At 40.2% G+C, this 22,485-nt stretch overlaps 2 protein-coding genes across 4 annotated transcripts in view; one reads left to right on the top strand and one right to left on the bottom strand.

The window, feature by feature from the left end:
* The first annotated feature begins 362 nt into the window (after positions 1–362).
* Positions 363–18,585, top strand: ccnk (cyclin K). Of its 2 annotated transcripts, none has more exons than XM_062044877.1 (11): positions 363–507; positions 10,559–10,797; positions 10,870–10,951; positions 13,693–13,824; positions 13,973–14,078; positions 14,134–14,191; positions 14,271–14,440; positions 17,263–17,468; positions 17,534–17,564; positions 17,634–17,705; positions 17,782–18,585. In XM_062044877.1, exons 1-11 carry the CDS (start codon positions 367–369, stop codon positions 18,285–18,287), a joined length of 1,743 nt encoding a protein of 580 aa, XP_061900861.1. In that variant the 5' UTR covers positions 363–366; the 3' UTR covers positions 18,288–18,585. The 2 variants fall into 2 exon arrangements, with proteins under 2 accessions (XP_061900861.1, XP_061900863.1); XM_062044879.1 differs by having other exon boundaries at positions 393–536.
* Positions 18,586–18,911: 326 nt separating this feature from the next.
* Positions 18,912–22,485, bottom strand: part of LOC133648616 (coiled-coil domain-containing protein 85C-B-like) — a 106,602-nt gene continuing 103,028 nt past the window's right edge. For both annotated transcript variants that reach the window (XM_062044881.1, XM_062044882.1), the window contains 3 exons: positions 20,943–21,035; positions 20,438–20,536; positions 18,912–19,735 (listed from right to left, as the gene is read on the bottom strand). In XM_062044881.1, the coding sequence (XP_061900865.1) occupies positions 19,646–19,735; positions 20,438–20,536; positions 20,943–21,035 (282 nt within the window). In that variant the 3' untranslated portion in view covers positions 18,912–19,645. The remainder of the gene's footprint in view (positions 19,736–20,437; positions 20,537–20,942; positions 21,036–22,485) is intronic.

Here is a 22,485-nt window from a genome sequence, read left to right on the forward strand (position 1 = left end):
CTTTCTTGTCCAAGTGGAGGCGGTTTGTCCAGAAAACAATACATTTTGAGTGTTCAAGGGTACCAGATCTTAGTTGATTCATGATAAATACTTTTTCTGTGCTGCCCTTGATTGAGAATTAGTTATTTGGCTCCCTCTAGCGGCTTTTATTGGCAGTAAAAAAAACTATATAAATAATGCAGTCTCCACGATCAATAATATTTTTGTAAATGTTAAAGTATCAAAATTCATTATAATATATTCATATAATTATGTGTACAAAAATCATGCAAAAATATCACATGTATGAAAAATGTGATATTTTGCAAAACTTTTCCCCAACACTAAGCTTGCTTACCACGTGCCCTACATGGTGACGTCAGACGCATGCGCACTAGTATTCATGACCCACAATGGCTGCGTCCTCGTTACAATGGACTCCACTTGCTAGCTAACGCTCTTCAATCAACTTGGGTTAGTTTCGCAGGCGTCTGGACGGACTTGTTAACCTGTGGCGTCATGTTGAAGGTAAGACATCGGCGAACGAGCAAGAAAATGTGAGTGTTTTTGACTTTTTGAGGCTGCTTCGAGTTTTCTGTTTTAAGTGACGCTTTGCTCGCTAGCTAACTGGCTCGTTTGCTAAAGGCGGGTAGGTTGCTATATACTTGTTTCTATTTAACATCTCGCTGGTTTCAATAACTGTGTTCTAGGATATTAAGTGAACAAATTGCCCCTAGCCAGCATAAAACGCCAACAGTTTCGATATGATGCGCTCACCCATTAGACCAGGGGTCAGCAACCCGAATTATATATTAGCTGTAATAGCCTACTATCAAAATGACTGTGTCGCAGGCTGACGCAAGTCTTCGTTGACAGAAATGTCGAAATATAATATTTATTCTACACATTTTGACAACATTTACATTAGTAAATCAGAAGCTTCTCAGAAGGCGAGATAACTCCTGGAAATTACTGGCTTTTAATAGTCAAAGTAGGGCAGGGCGATATGGCCTTTTATTAATATCTCGATATTTTTAGGCCATGTCACGATACACGATATATATCTCGATATTTTGCCTTAGCCTTGAATTAACACTTGATGCATATAATCACAGCAGTATGATGATTCTATGTGTCTACATTAAAACATTCTTGTTCATACTGCATTAATATATGCTCATTTTAAACTTTCATGCAGAGAGGGAAATCACAACTAAGTCAATTTACCAAAACTGTATTTATTAAACTGTTATTAAACAGTGGCACAAACATTCATGTCATTTCCAAAACAGAAAGGGCAAGATTGTCAGAGACGTTTTAAAACAAGCTATAAGTGCACTTTTGTGAATGATGTCACCAAGATGACATATCAAAACAACACTAAATTAAAGTGTACTTTTTGTACAGAACGCCACTACAATAGTTAAAAACAAATAAAGTGCACTTTTGTGCATGATGTCACACAAGATATTTCAATAACTGTCAAATTTAAATGAGCTGCGTAATAGGTTCCTGCCGACGTTATCTCCTTCTGTTGTTAACTTTTTTTTTTCATACGGTGTTGATCTGGAAATAGTTGCTTCGGCATTTTGTTGGTGTGGCACCGGCCGGAGATGTTGACATGCAGTTTCAAGCACTCTTCATCCTCTAGCGGGTGACTTTTCAAATGATGCTACATTAGCAGTGGTGCTACTTTTTGTAGCAATGCTTTTGCCGCATAAATGTTGAACATATTCCCGCTTGAAGCCAAACCACCGCCAGACGATGGACCACGTTTTTCTTGTTTTTTGTTTTTTTTTGTTTTTTTTTTTGCAAATATTTTTATTGAATTTTACAGTTAAAATCACATTTAACAGTCATACTTTGGTCACGCAAAACCTACATACAATCACACATCCACTCATACCCACTCACATGCACACTTGAGGAGAGAGGTGCACTTAAACTCCAACAATTCAAGGTTTACAGTATAAACATTATTAGAAAAGATACCCAGATATTGTATATATTTATCCGTCCATCCCGCTCTGGCTCAGGATCAGCAGGCTATCCAGACCATAGCAAGATGGATGAACATTCCTCTGCATCAAGGATCCTCAGGAAGTGATCCCAAGATCACCTCTCGAGGGCCTTTCCACCGTTCACACTTAAAAAAGAAAAGGAAAGTCACAGAAGTTGATCAGATGTAAAACAATACAAAATAAAAAGTCACAAAAAATAAATACATAAATAAGCAAGTAAACCATGGGAAGGCCATATCAGAAGTAACAAAAAACAAACAAACAATAATGTAGGATCAATACAGAAAATAATGAAGATAATAAAAAATGAATACACCTACAAAAAAGATGGAAGTTTTTTTTTGTTTTGTTTTTTCTTAAATGTCTAAATTATGATTCAATATATGTCAGTAAAGGTTTCCAGGTTTGTTCCCATTTATCACGCGAAGTCCCAGAGAAGGGTCAATTGACATTTTTACCTAGAAAACACACAAGAGGGTCATTTGACCCCTAGTCCCCCCTGTGGACACTCCTTTTGTTATGAAAATGTGGCTGTTAGTGGCACACGGCAGGGGGCCACTTGAGCCTGTGTGGGGGAGGGGACCTTACAGCTCAAGCTTTAGTTCTGAGGTAGGTTGTGTGTGTTTTTGCAAGGATCAACAGAATGAAGGGATCAACACTCTGACATTTATTGTTAAAAAAAATACAAAACAAAACATTTACAAAGAATGAAAAAGCAACTGTTTTCCCAGTTTTGGTGTGGAGGGTTGTTGCAGAAGCAATTGTTATTTTTGTGTGCCAAAAATAGTTTAAAAAAAAACATTTACAAAGAAAAAAGCATATTTACAAAGAATGAAAAACCATGTCCATGTAAACGTGACTGACATACATTTGAGCAGTCACTCACAATCCTGGCACTGCCATTGCTCCTTTCGGCATTTCCCACATGTATAATTTTTCTGTCTACCTAGACAAACTGCCCCTAACAGCCTCATTACCATAACAAAATGAGTGATTAGTGTATTCGGGAAAAGCGTCGGGCCAAATGACCCCTCTCTGGGTCTTCTAGGTAGACAGAAAAATGCTGGGACTTCTAGTGTTATTCATACTTGCAGAGTTTATAAATCGTATTCTTTCAAGAGTCATTACATTCACAAGTTCATTTAGCCAGTTCCTGAAGTTGGGTGCAGATGGGCTTTTCCAGTCTTTGAGAATGAGTCTTTTGGCCAAGACCGTCCCAAGCAGCAACACGGCTGTAATATATTTTGGAAGTTTTTGTGTTTCTGTAGACCACCCAAACAAGATTATATCCCTGTCAGGGACAAGTTTTCTCTGATATACCCCCGAGTAAAAAAAGAAAATGCTGGACCAAAATGATTGAATAATTGGACATTCCCAAAACGAATGAGACAGTGATCCTTCAGCAGATTTACATTTATCACAAAGTGGAGATGTATCAGGATAAAATTTGTGTAATAAGACTTTGGAGTAGTAAAAACGATGAATCACTTTAAACTGTATGAGCCTAAGTCTGCTGGTAATTGAGCAATTGTGAATTTGAGAGAGTGTCCGTTCCCATTGCTGTTTGGGTATTGTTATTCTTAGTTCCTGTTCCCAGGCTCTTTTAACACCGTCTGCTGATGTCATGGGCATAATGAAGCAGCTGGCAAATTTGGCGATAAGCTTTTTACTTGTGGGTGATAAATTTAGTAATTCTAAGAGTGGGTGTTTTTCATTTACCAGATGATACTTTGAAATGTTTTCTTTGATAATTTTTTTTGCCTGCAAATAGCACAACCAACTGAATTGGGACAACTTGAACTTGATTCGCAATTGCTCAAATGATGCAAGGCTGTCCTCGACAAACATGTCTTTTATGCATTTAATTCCATTCAAGTACCAGTTAAAAAAATGTCTGTCTGTTATTGATGGAATAAATGCATGATTGTGAGACAATGGTGAATACATAGTTACATTGGAAATATTCAATTGTTTTTTAATTTGAGAAAGAATTTTGATAGAATTTCTTACTACTACACTATGGCTTGTTGATTTAATAGAAGAGACTGGTTTAGTAAAAAGTAAAGATAGCAATGATGTGTAAGGTTTAACTAATGACTGCAGTTCCAATTTCAGCCACAAGGGAGCAGAATTAAGTGATTCATTCTTTGGGAACCCCTTCTTCCAATAGGTCAATGCGTTCAGATTTGATGCCCAATAATAATTTTTGAACATTGGGAGACCCAGCCCCCCTTCCCCTGTAGATCTGAATAAGTGCTTTTTAGATATTCTGCGTTTTTTATATCCCCACACAAAATCTAGAACTAAAGATTCAAGTTTTTTGAAAAAATGTGCAGGAATTAGAATTGGTAAATTTTGAAAAAGATAGGTAAATTTTGGCAGGGTAATCATTTTGACAGCATTCACTCTACCCAACATAGAGAGGGGTAGGGTCTTCCAATACTCTATACACACTTTCAATTTCTCAAAAGCTTCAGTAAAGTTCAATTTTAGTAATGATTCATAATTTTTAGATATTTTTAAGCCGAGATAGGATATATAATTTTCTGCAACTTTAACCGGGTTTTGACTGATCTTAACATTATCTCCAAGGAACATAAGCTCGCTTTTGGACCAGTTTATTTTGTAACCAGATATTTTACCAAAAGAGTCTACATATTCTAAAAGAAGTGGTAATGCAATTTCTGGCTCAGTAAGTGTAACAAGTACATTATCTGCATAAAGTGAGATGAGACTCTCTGATGTGCCCACTGAAAATCCCTTAGTATTAGAGTTCATTCTTAAACCAATAGCCAGTGGTTCTAGGGCCAGATTGAAAAGTAAGGGCGAAAGGCAATCGCCCTGTCTCACGTCACGATGTAATTCAAAACTATCCGATATTACATTATTAGTTATGACTTATGATTTTGGTGCAAAATAAATTATTTTAACCCATTTTATAAAATTTTCTCCCAACCCAAATAATTTGAGAACATGAAGTAGATAAGCCCACTCAATTGAATCAAAAGCTTTATGAGCATCCAGAGTCAGGACGGCTGCCTTTTTGTTTACTATGCAGTCCGAGTACAACAGGTTCAATAATCTCCGTACATTGCCAAAAGAAGGTCTGTCCGGGATAAAACCAACTTGATCCGGATGGATAATTTCTGTTATGTGGTTGCTTAACCTTGTTGCGAGTACCTTAGTTAGAATCTTATGGTCTAGATTGAGCAGGGAAATAGGTCTATAATTGGCTGGATCGAGTGGATTTTTTCCCTTTTTTGGTATTATACATATATGAGCTTCATACAAAGAGCTTGGAAGTTTATTGTTTACAAAAGAGTCATTTAACATTCTTAATATTATAGGGGACAGTATTTCACTAAAAGCTTGATAAAACTCTGCACCAAATCCATCTGGACCAGGGCTTTTATTCACAGAGAAAGATTTCAGTGCTTTTAGCAGTTCTTCAGTTGAAATAGTATTGTTTAAAGAATTCTGATGGTTTGGACTCAGTTGAGGTAGATTTAATGGAGTAAAAAAATAATTTAAATCATTAACCGATACAGCTGAACTAGATTTATATAATTCTGAATAAAAGTCTTTAAAGACATTGTTGATATCCTGTAAATCTGTACATGTTTCACCTGTTTTTGAGCATATTTTGTGGATAGCAGCTTTAGCTTGATCTCCTTTGAGCTGTCTAGACAGAAGTGTTTGTGGTTTATCAGATATTTCAAAATGTTTTTGTTTATTTTTCAGTAAGAGTTTAGATACTTCCCCGTGAAGAAGAGAATTGTATTAATTTTTCAGTTTCAGCATCTTATTATAGTCAGACTGCAAAAGAGAATTTATATGAATTTCTTCCATTTCTTTAATTTCTTTTTCCAGTTCTTTATGCCTTTTTCTTACTTCTCTTTGTTTTGAGCTTTCAAATGAAATGATATATCCTCTCACAGTAGCTTTAAGGGCTTCCCACAATATAGAGTCTGAGACCTCTCCGTTATCATTCACCTCAATAAACTCTTGGATAATCTTGTTCATATACTCTTTAAAATCTTCATATAATAATAATTGTGGATTAAATCTCCATTTTTGTTTGGTTTTATGGAGATCAATTTGGATCTGCATACTCATAGGGCTGTGATCTGAGATGACTCTACTGTGGTACTCAGGATTACTGACATTGGAGAGAGCAGAGGCTTCTACTAAGAAGTAATCGATTCTTGTGTAAGAATTGTGTACAGCGGAGTAAAATGAATACTCCCTTTTATTAGGATGTTTTGTTCTCCATATGTCTATGATATTTCTTGATCTCATAAGATTATTAATGGTTTTAGTTGAGTTAGCAATTACATGAGATTTAGTTGACAATCTGGGATCCAAAAGGCAGTTAAAATCACCACCAATGTAGATATGAGAGGAGTTATCAGGAAATAGACCAAAGACTCTATGATAAAAGTTTGAGTCATCTGTGTTTGGTCCATAGATATTCAAAAAAGTTACTGGGTAGGATGTAATATGACCATTTAATAAAATAAATCTTCCGTTAGGGTCAATTATTTTTGATGTAAGTATGAAAGGCACATTTTTATGAAATAAAATGGCTACACCTCTTGCTTGTGAAGTAAAGGGTGCATGATAAACCTGAGATATCCAGCTAGCTTTAAGTTTGTGTTGGTTGTCTTTACAGAGATGTGTTTCTTGTAAGAATAAAACATCTGCTTTTAATGAATTTAAGTGTGAAAAAACCTTCCCTGCTTTAATATTTTTAGCTAAACCCCTGACGTTCCATGAAACTAGTTTAATTTTTTTCTTATAAGTTGACATTAAAGTTTTTTAGGGTATTTTATCTTTACGTGAAAAAAAACCTTAGTAATTGGCAAGTTGAAATATAATTGTGCACCTCGCTCCTCCACATTCATGCTCAGATTCACACATACACAACACTCACACCCCATTGTTCCCCCCTCCCTCTGTCCCCATCGTGTGTAGTTCGATGTTTTGAAATGAAATCTCCATGGTGATGTTATCCATACGACATCGTGTTGGTCGATTCCCCAGTCCAAAAGTCCCTCATCCCCACCCCCATCTTCAGGCGCAGGGCGCATGCTAGTAGTTGTGTTCACTGCTCCAAGCACTAGCTCAGCAGCGAAGTGTTTTGTTTTTTTCCTGCGTCCTCCGGTGAAATAAACATCAGTGAAAAAAGTGTATTTCTGCTTTATGCTGATCATAAGCCTTGTGTGGTGGAGCCGTTATTGATGATTAGCCACTAAGATGTTTTATAATGAAAGTCTTAAAGGGAAACTTCGGTTTTTTTCAACCTGGGCCCTGTTTTCATAATTTTTTCTGTATATGTGAGTGCTGGATAAAACATTTTTTGAGGTCGCGCCAGTATTGAGCAGGGCAGGCAGCCTCCAGCCCAGCTAACGCTCGTACACAGGGCAACTGGCTCTCGTCAAAATTCGGCCTATAAACATGCATTTTTTTCACACTGACAGGCTCAGATAGTTACAATGAGTGTCCGACAACATACTAGAAAGGAGAAATTAACGTATGTCTCTACCTTTAGCTGGAGATCGCTGTGTGTTGTGAGCTGTGTCCAAATCTCACCACGCTACAAATCTCGTTCCGAAATCTCGCGATAACTCGCGACAAAACACCGGTGGAAAAACAGTTACCTGACTGAGGTGAAGAGAGATGACTGAAGTGATTTTCTGTTGGATTACCGAAGACTGTTATTTTAGTTTTATAGTGGAGGCAGAAAATCACTTCAGTCATCTCTCTTCACCTCAGTCAGGTAACTGTTTTTCCACCGGTGTTTTGTCGCGAGTTATCGCGAGATTTCGGAACGAGATTTGTAGCGTGGTGAGATTTGGACACAGCTCACAACACACAGCGATCTCCAGCTAAAGGTAGAGACATACGTTAATTTCTCCTTTCTAGTATGTTGTCGGACACTCATTGTAACTATCTGAGCCTGTCAGTGTGAAAAAAATGCATGTTTATAGGCCGAATTTTGACGAGAGCCAGTTGCCCTGTGTACGAGCGTTAGCTGGGCTGGAGGCTGCCTGCCCTGCTCAATACTGGCGCGACCTCAAAAAATGTTTTATCCAGCACTCACATATACAGAAAAAATTATGAAAACAGGGCCCAGGTTGAAAAAAACCGAAGTTTCCCTTTAATGTCTGTAGGAGAGGTAAACACCTTTACCTGGTCGTTGTACTCCACATGCAGGCGAGCTGGAAAACGCAGCATAAACTTGATTTCCTTCTCCCGCAGCGTGTTCATTACCTCTCGAAAGGCCCGTCTTTGCGCTGTCACCTCGGCAGTGTAGTCTGGAAACAGGAAGACGCGCAGGCCGTTGTAGATCAGCTCCTGGCCGCGGCTCAGTCGAAGAAGTAGCTCCTTGTCCTGGTAGAAGTGTATCCTTGCGATGATGCTCCTGGGGCGCTTGCCGTCACCATAGCGAGCGAGCGGGACACGGTGCGCTCGGTCCACCACCACTGGCTTGGAGAAGTTACTCGCTCCAAACAACTTTGGTATCAGGTCCGCAACGAAATCCGTAAGTCTTCCCTTTTCTTCTTGCTCTGGTATCCCGACTATTTTTAAGTTATTACGTCTTGAGCGCCCTTCCAATTCGTCAATTTTAGCTGCCAATTTCTCATTGCTCTTCTGCGTTTCAGTCAGTTTTTGTTCGAGCGCTTCGATGCGGCGCTCATGTTCGGAACCTTGCTGCTGCATGTCATCCACTCTGTTGGTCAATGCCGCTTGCTTGCTTGTAAGAGCCTCAAGCTTTTCCTCAAGCATGTCAAAACGTTTGTTGATAGATTCGAGTATTTTATCCAGCAACTTCTCCAAAGTTGATGACGCCATCTCAGCGCCAGCCTCGAGCTCGTTTACGGCCACAGGTGACTCTGATTGCTTCCCTCTTCGTGTCTTGGGCATAATTATTGTTATGTTGTCTTGATAGAGTATAACTCACCCAGAGTGATAGGCATGCATATAGTTAGCCAAGCGTTGTAAGTTTTAAATTTTAAAAAAAAAGCAGAATTTGAGTTAAATCTTAAAGTTTTCACCGGAGTTACCGCAGAGGCAAACTACTGCTTGCGCATCTTAGCCACGCCCCTAATTAATTCTTCCTTCATTTGTTACCAGATTTGCACCTTCTCTCTCTCGTATTACCACCCGCACCTCACCGTTAGCATCACAGCTAACGTTACCATGTCACTACCTCTCTGCTCCGCGGGAGCGTGTGACGTTGCACACGTGACGTATGTAAGAAGGTGCGCTTGTTTATGTCTCTGTGAGAAGGAGAGACAAGCAAGAGTGGGAAACGCATGCAGTGTAATGGCCGCAGCTAAAAGCAACTGCGTGAGAATGTATACTCGAATATCACGATATAGTCATTTTCTATATCGCAGAGACAAACCCGCCATATATCGAGTATATCAATATATCGCCCAGCCCTAAGTCACAGGTATAGATGTGTGTGTCCAAGTTAAAGGAAACGCCAGGCTGTCTTCTTTTAATAGATTTATTACAATCTTTGCAAGCTGGGTAACGTTTGCTGTGGTCTGGAACAACATGGCACACAAACAACCATCAGAAATGCAGCCAATATTACATACAGGTAATGTCTCATGAGACATGAAAATATAAATTAAATACACAGAGGACATATGTAAAAGTAATTAAATGATCTCAAATATACTTATAAACGAGGCATAATGATTCAATATGTACATACAGCTAGCCTAAATAGCATGTTAGCATGTATTAGCTTGCAGTCATGCAGTGACCAAATATGCCTGATTAACACTCCAACAAGTTAACATCAACAAAGCGCACCTTTTGTGCATTCACGCACAGAATACAAAGTTTGGACAAAATGAGACAAAGGAGTGACATAAAACACGTCTTTCTGTGGCAGCGTCGGAGAAAGTTGTACATGTAAACTGTTGCGTCACAGGCCACCAAAATTAGTATTCTTTCTTCCTCATCTTTTTCCATTTTCAGATATTTAAAAAAAAGCTCCAGGGAGCCACTGAGCCATGCGGCTAAAGAGCCATGCGGCTAAAGAGCCCCACATTAGACTGAAAGCATGTAATGCAGGTAGAAAGCTATATTTCTATGCTTGCACTTAATATTAAGTTATTGACACTAATGTAACACTGAATAGGTGAATGAGGAAGAGGTAGTGTATGTGTGAAGTCTATTGTCTTGTGTGTGCAAGGTACATTTGTGGCAGTTAGTGGTTTACATGGTTTAACAACCGCTCTAGCACTTAACCTTGGAATTTTACATTGTAATAATGTTCATCTATGTAATATGTTTTGAATATGTTTGCCTCTTATATCAACCTGTAGAGGGACAAATGTTCATTATAATAAACTGAATAGCTGTAACATGTTTCTTGCTTGTGTATTCTTTAGTACTTTATACAGTATTTGGGTTGTGGATTGCATTTAAAACTTAATTCAATTTTTGTACCTTTTTTAATGAAGAAACATGAAGTGATATATAATTTGTGGATGGAATAGCGTTGTTTACGAGTCTTTTCATGTGTTTTGACGCAGCAAGTTGGCACTGCGGGCCCGTCCTGTGTCATCGCCTCCCCTCAGCAAATGAAGGAGTTCAAAGACCTGTCCACGACAGGCCAGGCCATGTTGGACCACATCAAGCCGTGCTGGTACTGGGACAAGAAGGACTTAGCCCACACCCCCTCCCAGTCTGAAGGTCTGGACCCTGGCACGGAGGCCCGCTACCGCAGAGAGGGGGCTCGCTTCATATTCGATGTGGGCACACGGCTTGGCCTGTATCCTTTATGATTGCTTTATGTTTGTGAAACTCACATGACCGCCCAGGTGATTCCCTTGACTAGCGGCAGACACTATGACACGCTGGCGACGGGCATCATCTACTTCCACCGCTTCTACATGTTCCACTCCTTCAAACAGTTCCCAAGATATGTAAGTTCACCTCACATGTGTATTTTTTTAAAAGGGTGGAGCCATGTATGCAAATTAAGATGTAACAATATAAACATTTCATATCAAAGTCATTGTGACAAAAATGATCACAGTTATCATTATCGCGATATTGTTGCCTATGCTCTAAAAGTACTTAAGCGCACACTGAAATCTTTCAACCAAGTTTTTTTTAAGTAACTAAAATAAATAGACCCACAATATACTTTCTTGGTAGAAGAAACATTTCATATTGTTTTGGCTTCATAAGAGCCATATTTTCTTGTGTGTTTGAATATGCCATTTTAATTTGTAAAAGTTTTATAATGGTTTTTTTTATTAAATTCAAATTTGGTGCTTACTTTGCTTCCCTTCGGGGTTATGTGTCGTTACGTAAATTCACTTCAGGTTTGAGACACCGCTGTCTGTTTCAACGCAACACTGTGGAGTTTATATCGATCACCTTGTGAATAGACAGCACAGGCTTGATGTTAAATGTCAATACTGAATCTTAGTTTTTTAGGCAGTAATTTGTTTATACGAGATTAGATTGGGGTATGACCTTTTTTAATGGAGAAAGATGTTAATGTCTCTTGTTAACATTTAAATTAGCTAGCTAGTGAGCTAACTTTAACACAAGAGTCCATCAGTTTATCAAATAGTGGGTATCAATCACAGATTTTCAATCAGTTTGAATAAGTAAAGTAACGCTAACGTTCGGGAATTTTACTGTGGTTTAATTGTTACATCCCAAATGCAAATTGCCATTCACTCATCTCGTGTGACTGGACACAATATGACTTTACAAGACAATATTTTAACATTAATTTTAAGCAAGGGGTGCCTTGCAATACCTCTGTTTGGCAGGTGTTGGGGTTTGTCATGATTCCCAGAATTCCTGGCAGCATCCTTGCTTTTAAGAACACTATTGTACTATGACATTGTATATAGGATTAGACAAGGAATCATGTTTTTTAATTTGCCTGGGTCACAAAACAATGCAGATGCGTTCAGCTCTTTTATAACTGCATTTCACATGAACTTTTAAATGTTAAACTTGTTTCCACAAATAAAAACTTTTATTGAAAAATTCTAATTGTCAAAATAAAGTAAATGTAATTAAGTCTTATTTTAGGAGATTTGCAGGGTCTTCAAGTGTGTCTGTGATTTGGGCCACTTGCAGTGTAGCCATTGAGCTATGTAAGTGAAATATGGTATACCGGGTAAGTGATATAAATTTAGCAGTGTAAAGAGCTTTTAAAATATTGTTGTATCGCGATAGTGCATGTTGATAACACCTTATAGCTGTATCCTGCAAATTTGACAAACAGATGATCACGGTAGCACAATGCAGCGTCCCCACTAGCGGCTAACGTCCCTTCACAGTGCTGAGCTGCATCCTCACTGTAATATAGTAAGATAGCGGCCGTCATTGCGGCAAATAAAGGTTTTTTGTTTTTTTACACGTAACATTTTCACTGAAGGTGAAGGAATAGCTAAATGCACTACATGGGATACATTAAAATTAACCATGCTAACTGCTAAACTACAGCTCTTGAATGTAAACCAAAGGACTTTGAGGGCAAAACCTAAATCATTTGATGTATTTAATTATTATTTAAATTGTTTTACTTAAAATATTGCATGTGAAGTGAATTATATTTATGTAGCGCTTTTCTCTAGTGACTCAAAGCGCTTTACATAGTGAAACCCAATATCTAAGTTACATTTAAACCAGTGTGGGTGGCACTGGGAGCATGTGGGTAAAGTGTCTTGCCCAAGGACACAACGGCAGTAACTAGGATGGCGGATGCGGGGATCAAACCTGCAACCCTCAAGTTGCTGGCACGGCCGCTCTACCAACCGAGCTATACCACCCCATGTAAAAAAAGGAAATCATTTAAATGTTTAATTGATATTGTTACACCACCATCTTGTTTGTCTAATTTTGATTAAAAAGTTATTTATTTAATGACCTTATAAATTGTAAGTATTTTTTTAGTATTAGTTAACTGTAACTTCTTGGTGTCGGATCTATCTATATCTTTTTGTAGTATCACCCAAAAGTAATTAACAAACAAATATTGACACTACAGAAGAATAAGTGCTTATTTCATTTTAAAATAAGTGCACATAGAAACATGTTACAGAAGAAAGCAACCTGATATTAACAAATATATTAATAATAGTTTTAGGAAAGTAATACAACTGCAAATAACGCACTTATACATCAGCAACCAAATTACGAGCCTTTGTAACCCCTTTTGAAATAGTTCTATAATTTACATACAAAATAATATATTGTGATATAAATCGTTATGTCAAGAGGCTGTAATATATTTGTGATAAAAATGTTAGACCATATCGCCCATACCGTATGCTGCTGGGGGAAGCAATCCAGTGTGTCTTTGGTGCTTTTTTGTCACGTCTTTGCATCCATGATTGACAGTTGAGTCTGCTTCCGCTTGGACATACGCACTTGTGGGCTGTGGAAGTCTGATGAAGGAGACGGCATCTCTCCCCCGCCATCCTGTAGATACTGGGGGGTGCCAAGGCCAGCTCAGTTGGCTACCTGCATGTGATGTGCGCACAAAGCACCTAATGTTTAGTTCAATGGCCAGACAGATATTCTTCTGACTATTTAAAAATAAAACCAACTCCTGAATGTGTTTTGCCCCCAAAAAAGCTTTCTTCTAAATGAGAAATATTGTCATCTTTTAGACATGTTTTGTTTCTCTTGTCAGGTGACCGGTGCTTGTTGTCTCTTCCTGGCGGGCAAAGTGGAGGAAACACCCAAAAAGTGCAAAGATATCATCAAGACTGCACGCAGTTTGCTCAACGACGTGCAGTTTGCTCAGTTTGGAGATGACCCTAAGGTGCACTTTTTGACTTTTTACTCTCGTCAGACAAACCATACACAGAAATTGTATCAAACTGTGGCTCTCCTACAACTTCCATCCTACTTGTCACACAAGTGTAAAACAAAGCCAAGCAGTGTTATTCTCATGAGTATGTGTCCCACAGGAGGAGGTGATGGTGTTGGAGAGAATTCTCCTCCAAACGATTAAGTTCGACCTGCAGGTGGAGCATCCTTACATGTTCCTTCTGCGTTACGTCAAGCAGCTCAAAGGTAAAATTTTTATTTGGGGTTGGAGGGAAGTGAGTGATTACGTTTTGCTTTAAAGGAGAGAAGAACAAAGTGTGCAAGGTGCTTCAAATGGCCTGGACCTTCGTCAACGACAGGTGAGCCCGCTTGGTCAGCTGACTGGACACGCCTCATGCCGTCTGTGATTGACACTGTTTTGTCCCGCCCCCCCGTCAGCTTGTGCACCATGCTGTCACTGCAGTGGGAGCCAGAGATCATCGCGGTGGCCGTCATGTACCTCGCTGGTCGCCTCTGCAAGTTTGACATCCAGGAGTGGACCGCCAAGCAGTCGTCACGCCGCTGGTGGGAGCAGTTTGTCCAGGATGTCCCCGTGGAGCTGTTGGAAGGTACCGCCGTCTGATTGGTGTCGTCCCGTTTGTAATTTAACCATAAATGAAAATTAACTCCATAACTTTTCCACTATGTGCATTGCTTTCAGCACCTGTGTGTATTCAATAGCGGAACTAAATGAACAGAGTGAATCGTCTTGTCAGTCATTCACAATCTTTGTCTCTGTGTGCAGAGGCGAGTCTGCTAGCTTAAACACACAAATGCACGGACAGAGAGCCTCGCTAGCGAGAAGCACAGCAAGGAATAAAAGTTGATTGCAAAGCCAAATGTCCTGTGTGGGAATAGTTCTAGTGTGTATAATAATCAACTGGAGCGCAAGATGAGCCCATCAAATGAGCAAATGAAAAACAAACGAGCAAATCTGCAGGATTTGTTGGAAAGTGGAAAAAAAACAACAACACTCAACTGTAGAAAAAACTTCACCTCAAAATGTTTAATATTTATTGAAGTGTAGTTTTTGCTAACAGAGATTGAGTGCTTTGTTTTTGTCTGTTTACTCATTTAGAGCAATAAGAAATGGTTGACCTTCCAATGACAATTGTAACAACACTAATGAAAAATCAAAGTTCATTGTGTTTGAAAGGAACACTTGTTAGGGGTGTAAAGGTATGGTAGATACTAGGGCTGCAACAACTAATCGAATTAAATCGATTAAAATCGATTATAAAAATAGTTGGCGGTTAATTTAGTCATCGATTCGTTGGATCTATGCTATGCGCATGCGCAGAGGCTACTTTTTTTTTTAATTTTTTTTTTTTTTTTTTTTTTTTCAATAAAATACTGGAAAGGATAGAAATGTAGTTTGTCTCTTTTATCCGATTATTAATCGAAGTAATAATCGACAGATTAATCGATTATCAAATGAGTTGTTAGTTGCAGCCCTAGTAGATACTGCAGTATTCAGGCATGTGAGCACCCTTTGAGAAAAAAGAGGACATTTTCTATCGACACAAAGTGATGCCACGCCAGCCCCAAAATAAAATGTAAAAAATCAAGACTACATTTCCTGCAATTGGGTGCATTTCTACACTATATTTTACTTTTGAAATGTATTCTCATCTACCAACCTATTTTGAATGTACCACAGATTTTTGAGTAAACAATTTACTATCATTATTATCATTGAAAATGTCATGTAAAATTATTTACCATTCATGCAAAACGTTTCCCATTTGAAAACTCTATCCTGTAGCCACACCCGCTCGGGTAATATACATGTGGTGTTGTGACCTCTGTTTACATCTGTCACATCAAAAATATACCTTCTCGCTGGCTACTAATAAATGTTCTAGAACTACAACTAGTTCAGAACTAACAGTGTTCGGATTGTAATCATCTAAATATGATTAGCAGCAAAGTTGGGTCTCGCAGAGTGAACGCAGGCGACAACAAGTAAACAAGCTTGATGATGAGAACTATGCTAACTGGCGAGTTTGTTTTAGCGCCTTATCCTACAATTTGGTGCTATGTTTAGGCAAGAGGAACAGCGAGCACCTGTTGCTGAGGTGAACGTTCAACCAATTGTGTTTGGATCCTATTTTTTGATATTGTAGTGGCTTTACATAATTCACCCACAAAACTGTTGTTAAGAGTTCTTGTTGGATGGTTTTTTATGGGACACATTTCCTGTGTTGTCTGTTGTTGCATTGAGAAGCCACGGATGTATAGATACTGTTGGATTGCTGATAAGAAAACAAAGTCTGAATGTCATTAAAACAATTAGCTCCATCTCTTGACACTCATTTGAGTCCCGCCCTTACGCGCTACAATATGTCATCCAAAAAAATGCGGAAATCAATCAATCAATCAATGTTTATTTATATAGCCCTAAATCACAAGTGTCTCAAAGGGCTGGAAGTGATATTCTGACTTGAAAATAAATGTTTAAAAATGTGGGTTTTTGCGGACGTTTCACATTCCTGCTATTGCGCTTGCAAAATCATCACGATAATGCTGTGACGTCTGACGGTATGAAACGAAAACTTAGTGTAGTTTGGTTCTGGAGCTTTTGCAATGGCCGGTCTAAAAATAAACGTCTCCCATAAATCCTCTGTGCAGCGGAACCTAAAGGTGGGACTGGGGAACGTAGTAAAGTGGGGGGAAAGGACGCATTTGTGAGAAGTGTGATCAGAGGAGATAAGAGGAATTGTTTTTATGGACATTTCCTGAACATGTGATCGAAGCCCATCCGTACCGTTTTGAGTTAAGTTGATGACAGACAAACCCTGGTAACAACATAACCTCTTTGGCGGAGGTCTGTGTATTAAAGCGTTTCCAAGGCGATACACAAAGCAGGTCACGGTGCACAGCTGCTGAGGGAAGCATTCGTTCGGAGCGTGGACTCTGCACACCGTGGGGAATATGAGAAGCCACTTGATAAACCATCACCCGGAAAATATATTTTAAGCCAGCAAAGCTCAACATCAGTTTTTAAAGTATTTGCATAATTAAGTTAAATTGTCAGATATTTGCTTGACATTGGATGTTGGTGCACAATTATTTCCCCCTAAAAATACATGAGTCATGAATATGATTTGCACATTGTTTGTCTTCAATTACACTAAGTGTGTTTATTCCACAATAATATTGTACCATGGCCTTATTATGTGACAATATTGCACCCTGAGATGTTGACATTATTACATCCCTAATTATATTATCTTAATTACTCCATCAGTGCAAAAATAGCTCTCGGTATGATGCCAACAATGATGTCATTAATTGTCAGTAAGTGGGATGAAATGTCATCCAGCAAAATGTATTCTGGGCCCAGTCCTAATCGTTTGTCCTGCTGCTGATCCTCCGCTTTGTCTCCTAGACATCTGCCATCAGATCCTGGACCTCTATTCCCATGGCAACAAGCCCATCCCGCAGCAGATGCAGGAAAAGGAGCGAGGGCCCCCCATGCCCGCCGTCCCTCCGATGCCACAGGCTCCGCCCCAAGCCGCAAACCCTCCCCCTCCGCCGGTGAGGAAGACGTCCCCTCAAGGAGGAAGCCCAGCACGCCAGCTGAAACGTGCACATGTGAGTGTCTTTCTTCTTACCTCCTTTGCATGTGTCAAGTGGACTAAAATGATTTCCTCCTGCAGACCTCCCCCAAGGAAGACGCCAAGCCCCCAGGTAAGCCCACCCCCACTTTGAGTTTAATATTCCACATCAGCAGTCGCAATGAGGCTTTGTGTCTTCCAGAACAAGTTGGATTAAAGATTCCTCGCCTGGAGAGCCCCATGCCCCCCCTGCCCACATCCCAGCCACCCACAGGTAAGACCCCCCCCCCCCCCCCCCCCCCCCGACCCCACTGCGTTGTTTGCACCTCTTTATTTGTCTTTGTCTTCAGAGCGTAAATTGGCCGCTCCAGCCCCTCCCACCGAAGCAGAACCACAGAGTGAAGTTGCTCCCCCACCCCCTAGCCAGCCCCCTCCCCTTCCACACCGGCCCCCGCCACCGCCGCCCTCCAACTACGTCATGTCCACCACCAGCTCCTACATGTCAGGTGAGGGCTACCAGAGTCTGCAGTCCATGATGAAGACCGAGGCCCCCTCCTACGCTCCGCCCATGCTGCCCACCTATGCCCCCCCGATGCCCTACCACGTCTACCCTCCGCCCACAGCTCCTCCCCCGGGCTCACTCCCACCTTCCAGTTACCCACCGCCCACTATGCCTCCAACATATCCGCCACCGGGCTACAACAGTTACCCTCCCCCACACATGCCCACTCATGTACCCCCTCCTGGCATAGGCCTCCCTCCCACTGGGTATCCTCCCCCTGTTCAGGGTCAAAATCAGGTGCCCCTTCCCCCCCCACCTGGGATCCCAATGAACCGTGGAGGCTGGATGAGGTAATTTCAGCAAATAGACTGGGCCGCACAATCTATACCTTTTTTTTTTTTAAATTTTTACTTTGAACAACAAGAAACATTAATTTACCTTTTTGGCGCCATCTTGAAGTGCACCGAACACTGGATCTTCTCATTTCTACATTTCAGACGTTGCTGTGCTGTCAAAAAAGCTCTTTTCTCACGCAGCTTTCAATTTGTCATCGTGACGCTTACAAAATAAAAGTTGCTTTTTCAGTCAACCATTTTTTTATGGGGGTAGTGTTGGTGCAAGAATAAAACAATATTCACTCCTTTTTCCTTTACCAACTTGTTTATTTTTTTACTTATTTTAGTCTAAAGTGGCCTCTTCCAGCAGTTTGGTCCTCAGGGCGACGAAAACATGTTAGACTCAGGCTAGCTAGAGCGGGAATGACCTTTAGCATCGTCACTTCTACAATGTTCCAAATGAAAAGAGCAAGTACAAATTAGTTCCTTACAAATAATCATGGCTTCCAATCAACAGGGTCCTAGAAAAAAGGACACTTTGATAATTAACGAATAGATGAAAGAAAGTTTGACAAGAGGGCCGCTGTAGACTTAGTGACCGAGCGACTGGAAGCACTTCCTTTCCTTTTTGGAGGTTATAAAGGTAGGGCAGCTAAGGTCCATAAGGAACCAAACTTTATAAAAAACATGCAGAGTAACCACACGGACAAGTTCTAGTTCTACTTTTGTGGTGGAACACTAAAGCTGTCATCTCCCAACCTGAGAACATGATTGTCTAGCATGCACACAGCATCAAGTTGGTTGTTTCAACATTAAAAAGGATGATTTCCAATGGAGAAAAAAATACTAAAACAGATAAAAAAATATCATGGGTGTTTGCCTTTTGCAGACTAAAGTCTTGATCACATGGCCACGCTAAAATAGAAAACGGATCAAAAGAAAAAGTGGTGCTCTAGTTTTTGTACATCATATACACACAGTGATCTAGAGGTGCTAGGTCACAAGGTCACAGTGGGTTTGCACTAGTCCACATTTGTACGCTAATGCTAGTTGGAAGTCCATTGGAGGGGTGACAAACATGACAAGAGCTAGGGGGCGCTACACAACGTAATACCAAACAAGCCCAACTCAGGTCTGGGAAGCTCTGTGCTTAGAACCAAGTTGCTAGCTTAGTAGCGCAACACGCTTTGTTTTAGTGGCAGAAACGTCTTTTGTGGCGAGTCAGCTTCGCTGCCAAATTGTCAGACGCTGGCAGAGATGAAAACACAGGTGAGGGTCGGACCGGGAGATCCGTGTCGTCGCTAACGTGGCCCGTCCTAGTGTGTGGCAGAGGGAACCGGGTTGCTATGGCGATCCAGTCGAGTGGGCGTTGTCGCGCTACAGCGGACCCTTGAACTGGTTTCCTGACAGGTGCTGCCTGATGGACAGTTTGGAACCTGCGGCGTCACCCAGCTTCCTCCACACCACCTGGAACACATTTTACAAATGACTTTAAACACTGGCAGACCCCCACAATGTATCCTTGTGGACATTTTTCTGTCTTTTGTCATGACTTAAGAGTTTGACGTCAACTATGATCTGCAGGACAATCTCATTAGAATTGATGTTCCAATACTCAGGTGTTTAATATCTGTTATATGATGTTTTACTTCTTATATCTACACATATTGAAGGATTTCAGCTGAGTGTCAACATTGATGTTCCCAGCAGGACATAAACAGCAGAAAGTGTATTAGCGTTGGAAAATAAGACTCCATTCAAAGCAAAAGCGTCCACACATTCTTCTGCTTTTGTCCAGCGCAGCACAGAGCCGCCATTGTGCGTCTGCTGAGCACTGATAGCCTCGCTCTCATCACAGCACCTTTTTTTTTTTTTATGCTTCTGCCTTTCACCATCAACTAGGAAAGATGGAGGGTTGTGGAAAGGGGAGGGTTGTTATTTTCCCATAGTGCCCCACCCCCCCCCCCCCCCCCCCAAACACACACGGCAGGATAGAGGGAGTGAAAATAGAGCGAGAAAGAAGATGGAGCCGCCATCAAATGTCGCTCATTAATCCAAGGACCTCATTCATTGTGTGAAAAGTCACCAACGTTCTGAACAGAAACTTCTCTCCTTTGCTGCATCCCATAATTGCAACCATGGCGTTGTGTGAGTGCTTCTTAAACTCACGTTGCACATTTCCCGCACGATGGCCTTCTCCTTCTCGCTCAGGTCGTCCTCGTAGTCTTCCGGAACCTGCTTGTCCAAGTTCTCATGGACCTCCAGAACCTGCCGAGCCAAAAAGTCCAGTGAGCCAGTAGAACCACACAGGACACTTCATTAGGTACACTGGTTCAAGAGTGCAAGTGCTCCACCTAGTGGTGGCAGCTGGTAAATGACACCAAGATACAACTTCATATTATAAAAGTAACTTACTTATTTTCATTTATTTGTAATTTTCTACTCATTACGATACCATTTGTAAATGTTTGCCCACTAGAGGGCGTCAGTACAACATTGTGCCTTGGAGTCGTCTAGCAGCCTTTGTCACCATCTGGTGGACATGAGTGTTAACTACAGTTTTCGGTCATATTTTCTTGCCTCACCTAAAGCGCTCTGGCACTCCCAAGAAAACGCCAGCCTTAAGCTTTCAAACACAAAGTCCAAGTTAAATGATGGTCTAAGCCCCGCCTACCTTCATGGCGTGCACCACGGCCTCGGGCTTCTGGACGCATGACAAGTATCCTGTGGCCGGGGAGGATTCGCTGTTTGGAAGACGGCCCGTACCCTGTCAAAGTGTTATTGCCATTATTAGCCTTGACATGCTATGATATGCTGTGATGTATAACTCATTAAGTCTGTTTTCTGTCAATTTGCTAGCAGTTATTTCTTCTCATGATGAACACAAAAATACATTTCAATTTAAAATTCACATGTTAGTCGTGCCGCGGGCTGTTACAACAACATAATAGAACAATGTGCAATATTCCACAAGTCACATGATACACAGAAAGTTGCATCATTCCCATCCTCTGCTGGCCATTGAAAGAACCATTTATTTTTCTGTATATTTCATATTTCAAGGATGACAAGAGGGATGGGGTTCAAATCTTAGCATTGTCCTGTTTCCTCAATGATTCTTCTTTGATTTTTTTTTTGTTGAACCTTGTTTATTGACTTTGATTAAATCTCAACTAGGGTTGTCCTGATACCAATATTTATAAAAGTATCAAAATACATTTTGGTACCGGTAGTGGTACCAAAATGTATTTCAATACTTTTCTAAATAAAGGGGACCACAAAAAATTGCATTATTGGCTTTATTTTAACAAAAAATCTTAGGGTACATTAAACATATGTTTATTATTGCAATCAAAGAACAATTGTGGCCTTAAATAAAATAATGAACATACAAGACAACTTGTGTTTTAGTAGTAAGTAAACAAACAAAGGCTCCTAATTTAGTCTGCTGACATATGCAGTAACACATTGTGTCATTTATCCTTCTATTATTTTGTCAAAATTATGAGGGACAAACTTGTTCATTTACTGTTAATATCAGCTTACTTTCTCTTTTAACATGTTCTATCTACACTTCTGTTAAAATGTAATAATCACTTATTCTTCTGTTGTTTGATACTTTACATTAGTTTTGGATGATACCACAAATTTAGGTATCAATCTGATACCAAGTCATTACAGGATCATACATTGGTCATATTCAAAGTCCTCATGTGTCCAGGGACATATTTCCTGAGTTTATACACATAATATACTTTTTTTTTTAAAAAGGAAAAAAGATTTTGTGACGATGACAAATAACGCGATGTAATCATAGTAGTATCGACTAGATACGCTCCTGTACTTGGTATCATTACAGTGGATCCACCAAATTGCATTTGTTTACATTGTGACGACAGTGAACTACAGTGTGTAGTGAAACATGTTTAGCTATTCCTCGTCCTGCAGGGCTGATACTCGTAAGTAACTTACTTTATTTGTCGTCATGGAGGCGAGGATTAGTGATTTAGAAGTAATTAAAACACTGCCGACCGTGGATGGATGTTAGCCGCTAGCTGGCTAGCCATGTCTTAAAGCACCTCTTCCTGAGGGCGTTTCAGTGTTATAACTTCACCTGTATCGTTAGTTTTTAAGCCAAAATGCGTCCGTTCTCCCTTTTCTGTCTACACACTGTATCTGCTTGTAAGTACTCTGTGATTGTGCGCTGCCGAAAATGC

Source organism: Entelurus aequoreus, linkage group LG04 (genome assembly GCF_033978785.1).
Source record: "Entelurus aequoreus isolate RoL-2023_Sb linkage group LG04, RoL_Eaeq_v1.1, whole genome shotgun sequence".
Classification (NCBI taxonomy): Eukaryota; Metazoa; Chordata; class Actinopteri; order Syngnathiformes; family Syngnathidae; genus Entelurus; species Entelurus aequoreus.

What these genes read in the sequence shown, in the direction of transcription:
- ccnk (XM_062044877.1), top strand. Translation starts at nt 367, where the DNA reads ATGCGCACTAGTATTCATGACCCACAATGGCTGCGTCCTCGTTACAAT. An exon ending in CCTGTGGCGTCATGTTGAAG is followed by an intron (nt 508 to 10,558) that starts GTAAGACATCGG and finishes GTTTTGACGCAG; the next exon opens with CAAGTTGGCACTGCGGGCCC. An exon ending in AGTTTGGAGATGACCCTAAG is followed by an intron (nt 13,825 to 13,972) that starts GTGCACTTTTTG and finishes TGTGTCCCACAG; the next exon opens with GAGGAGGTGATGGTGTTGGA.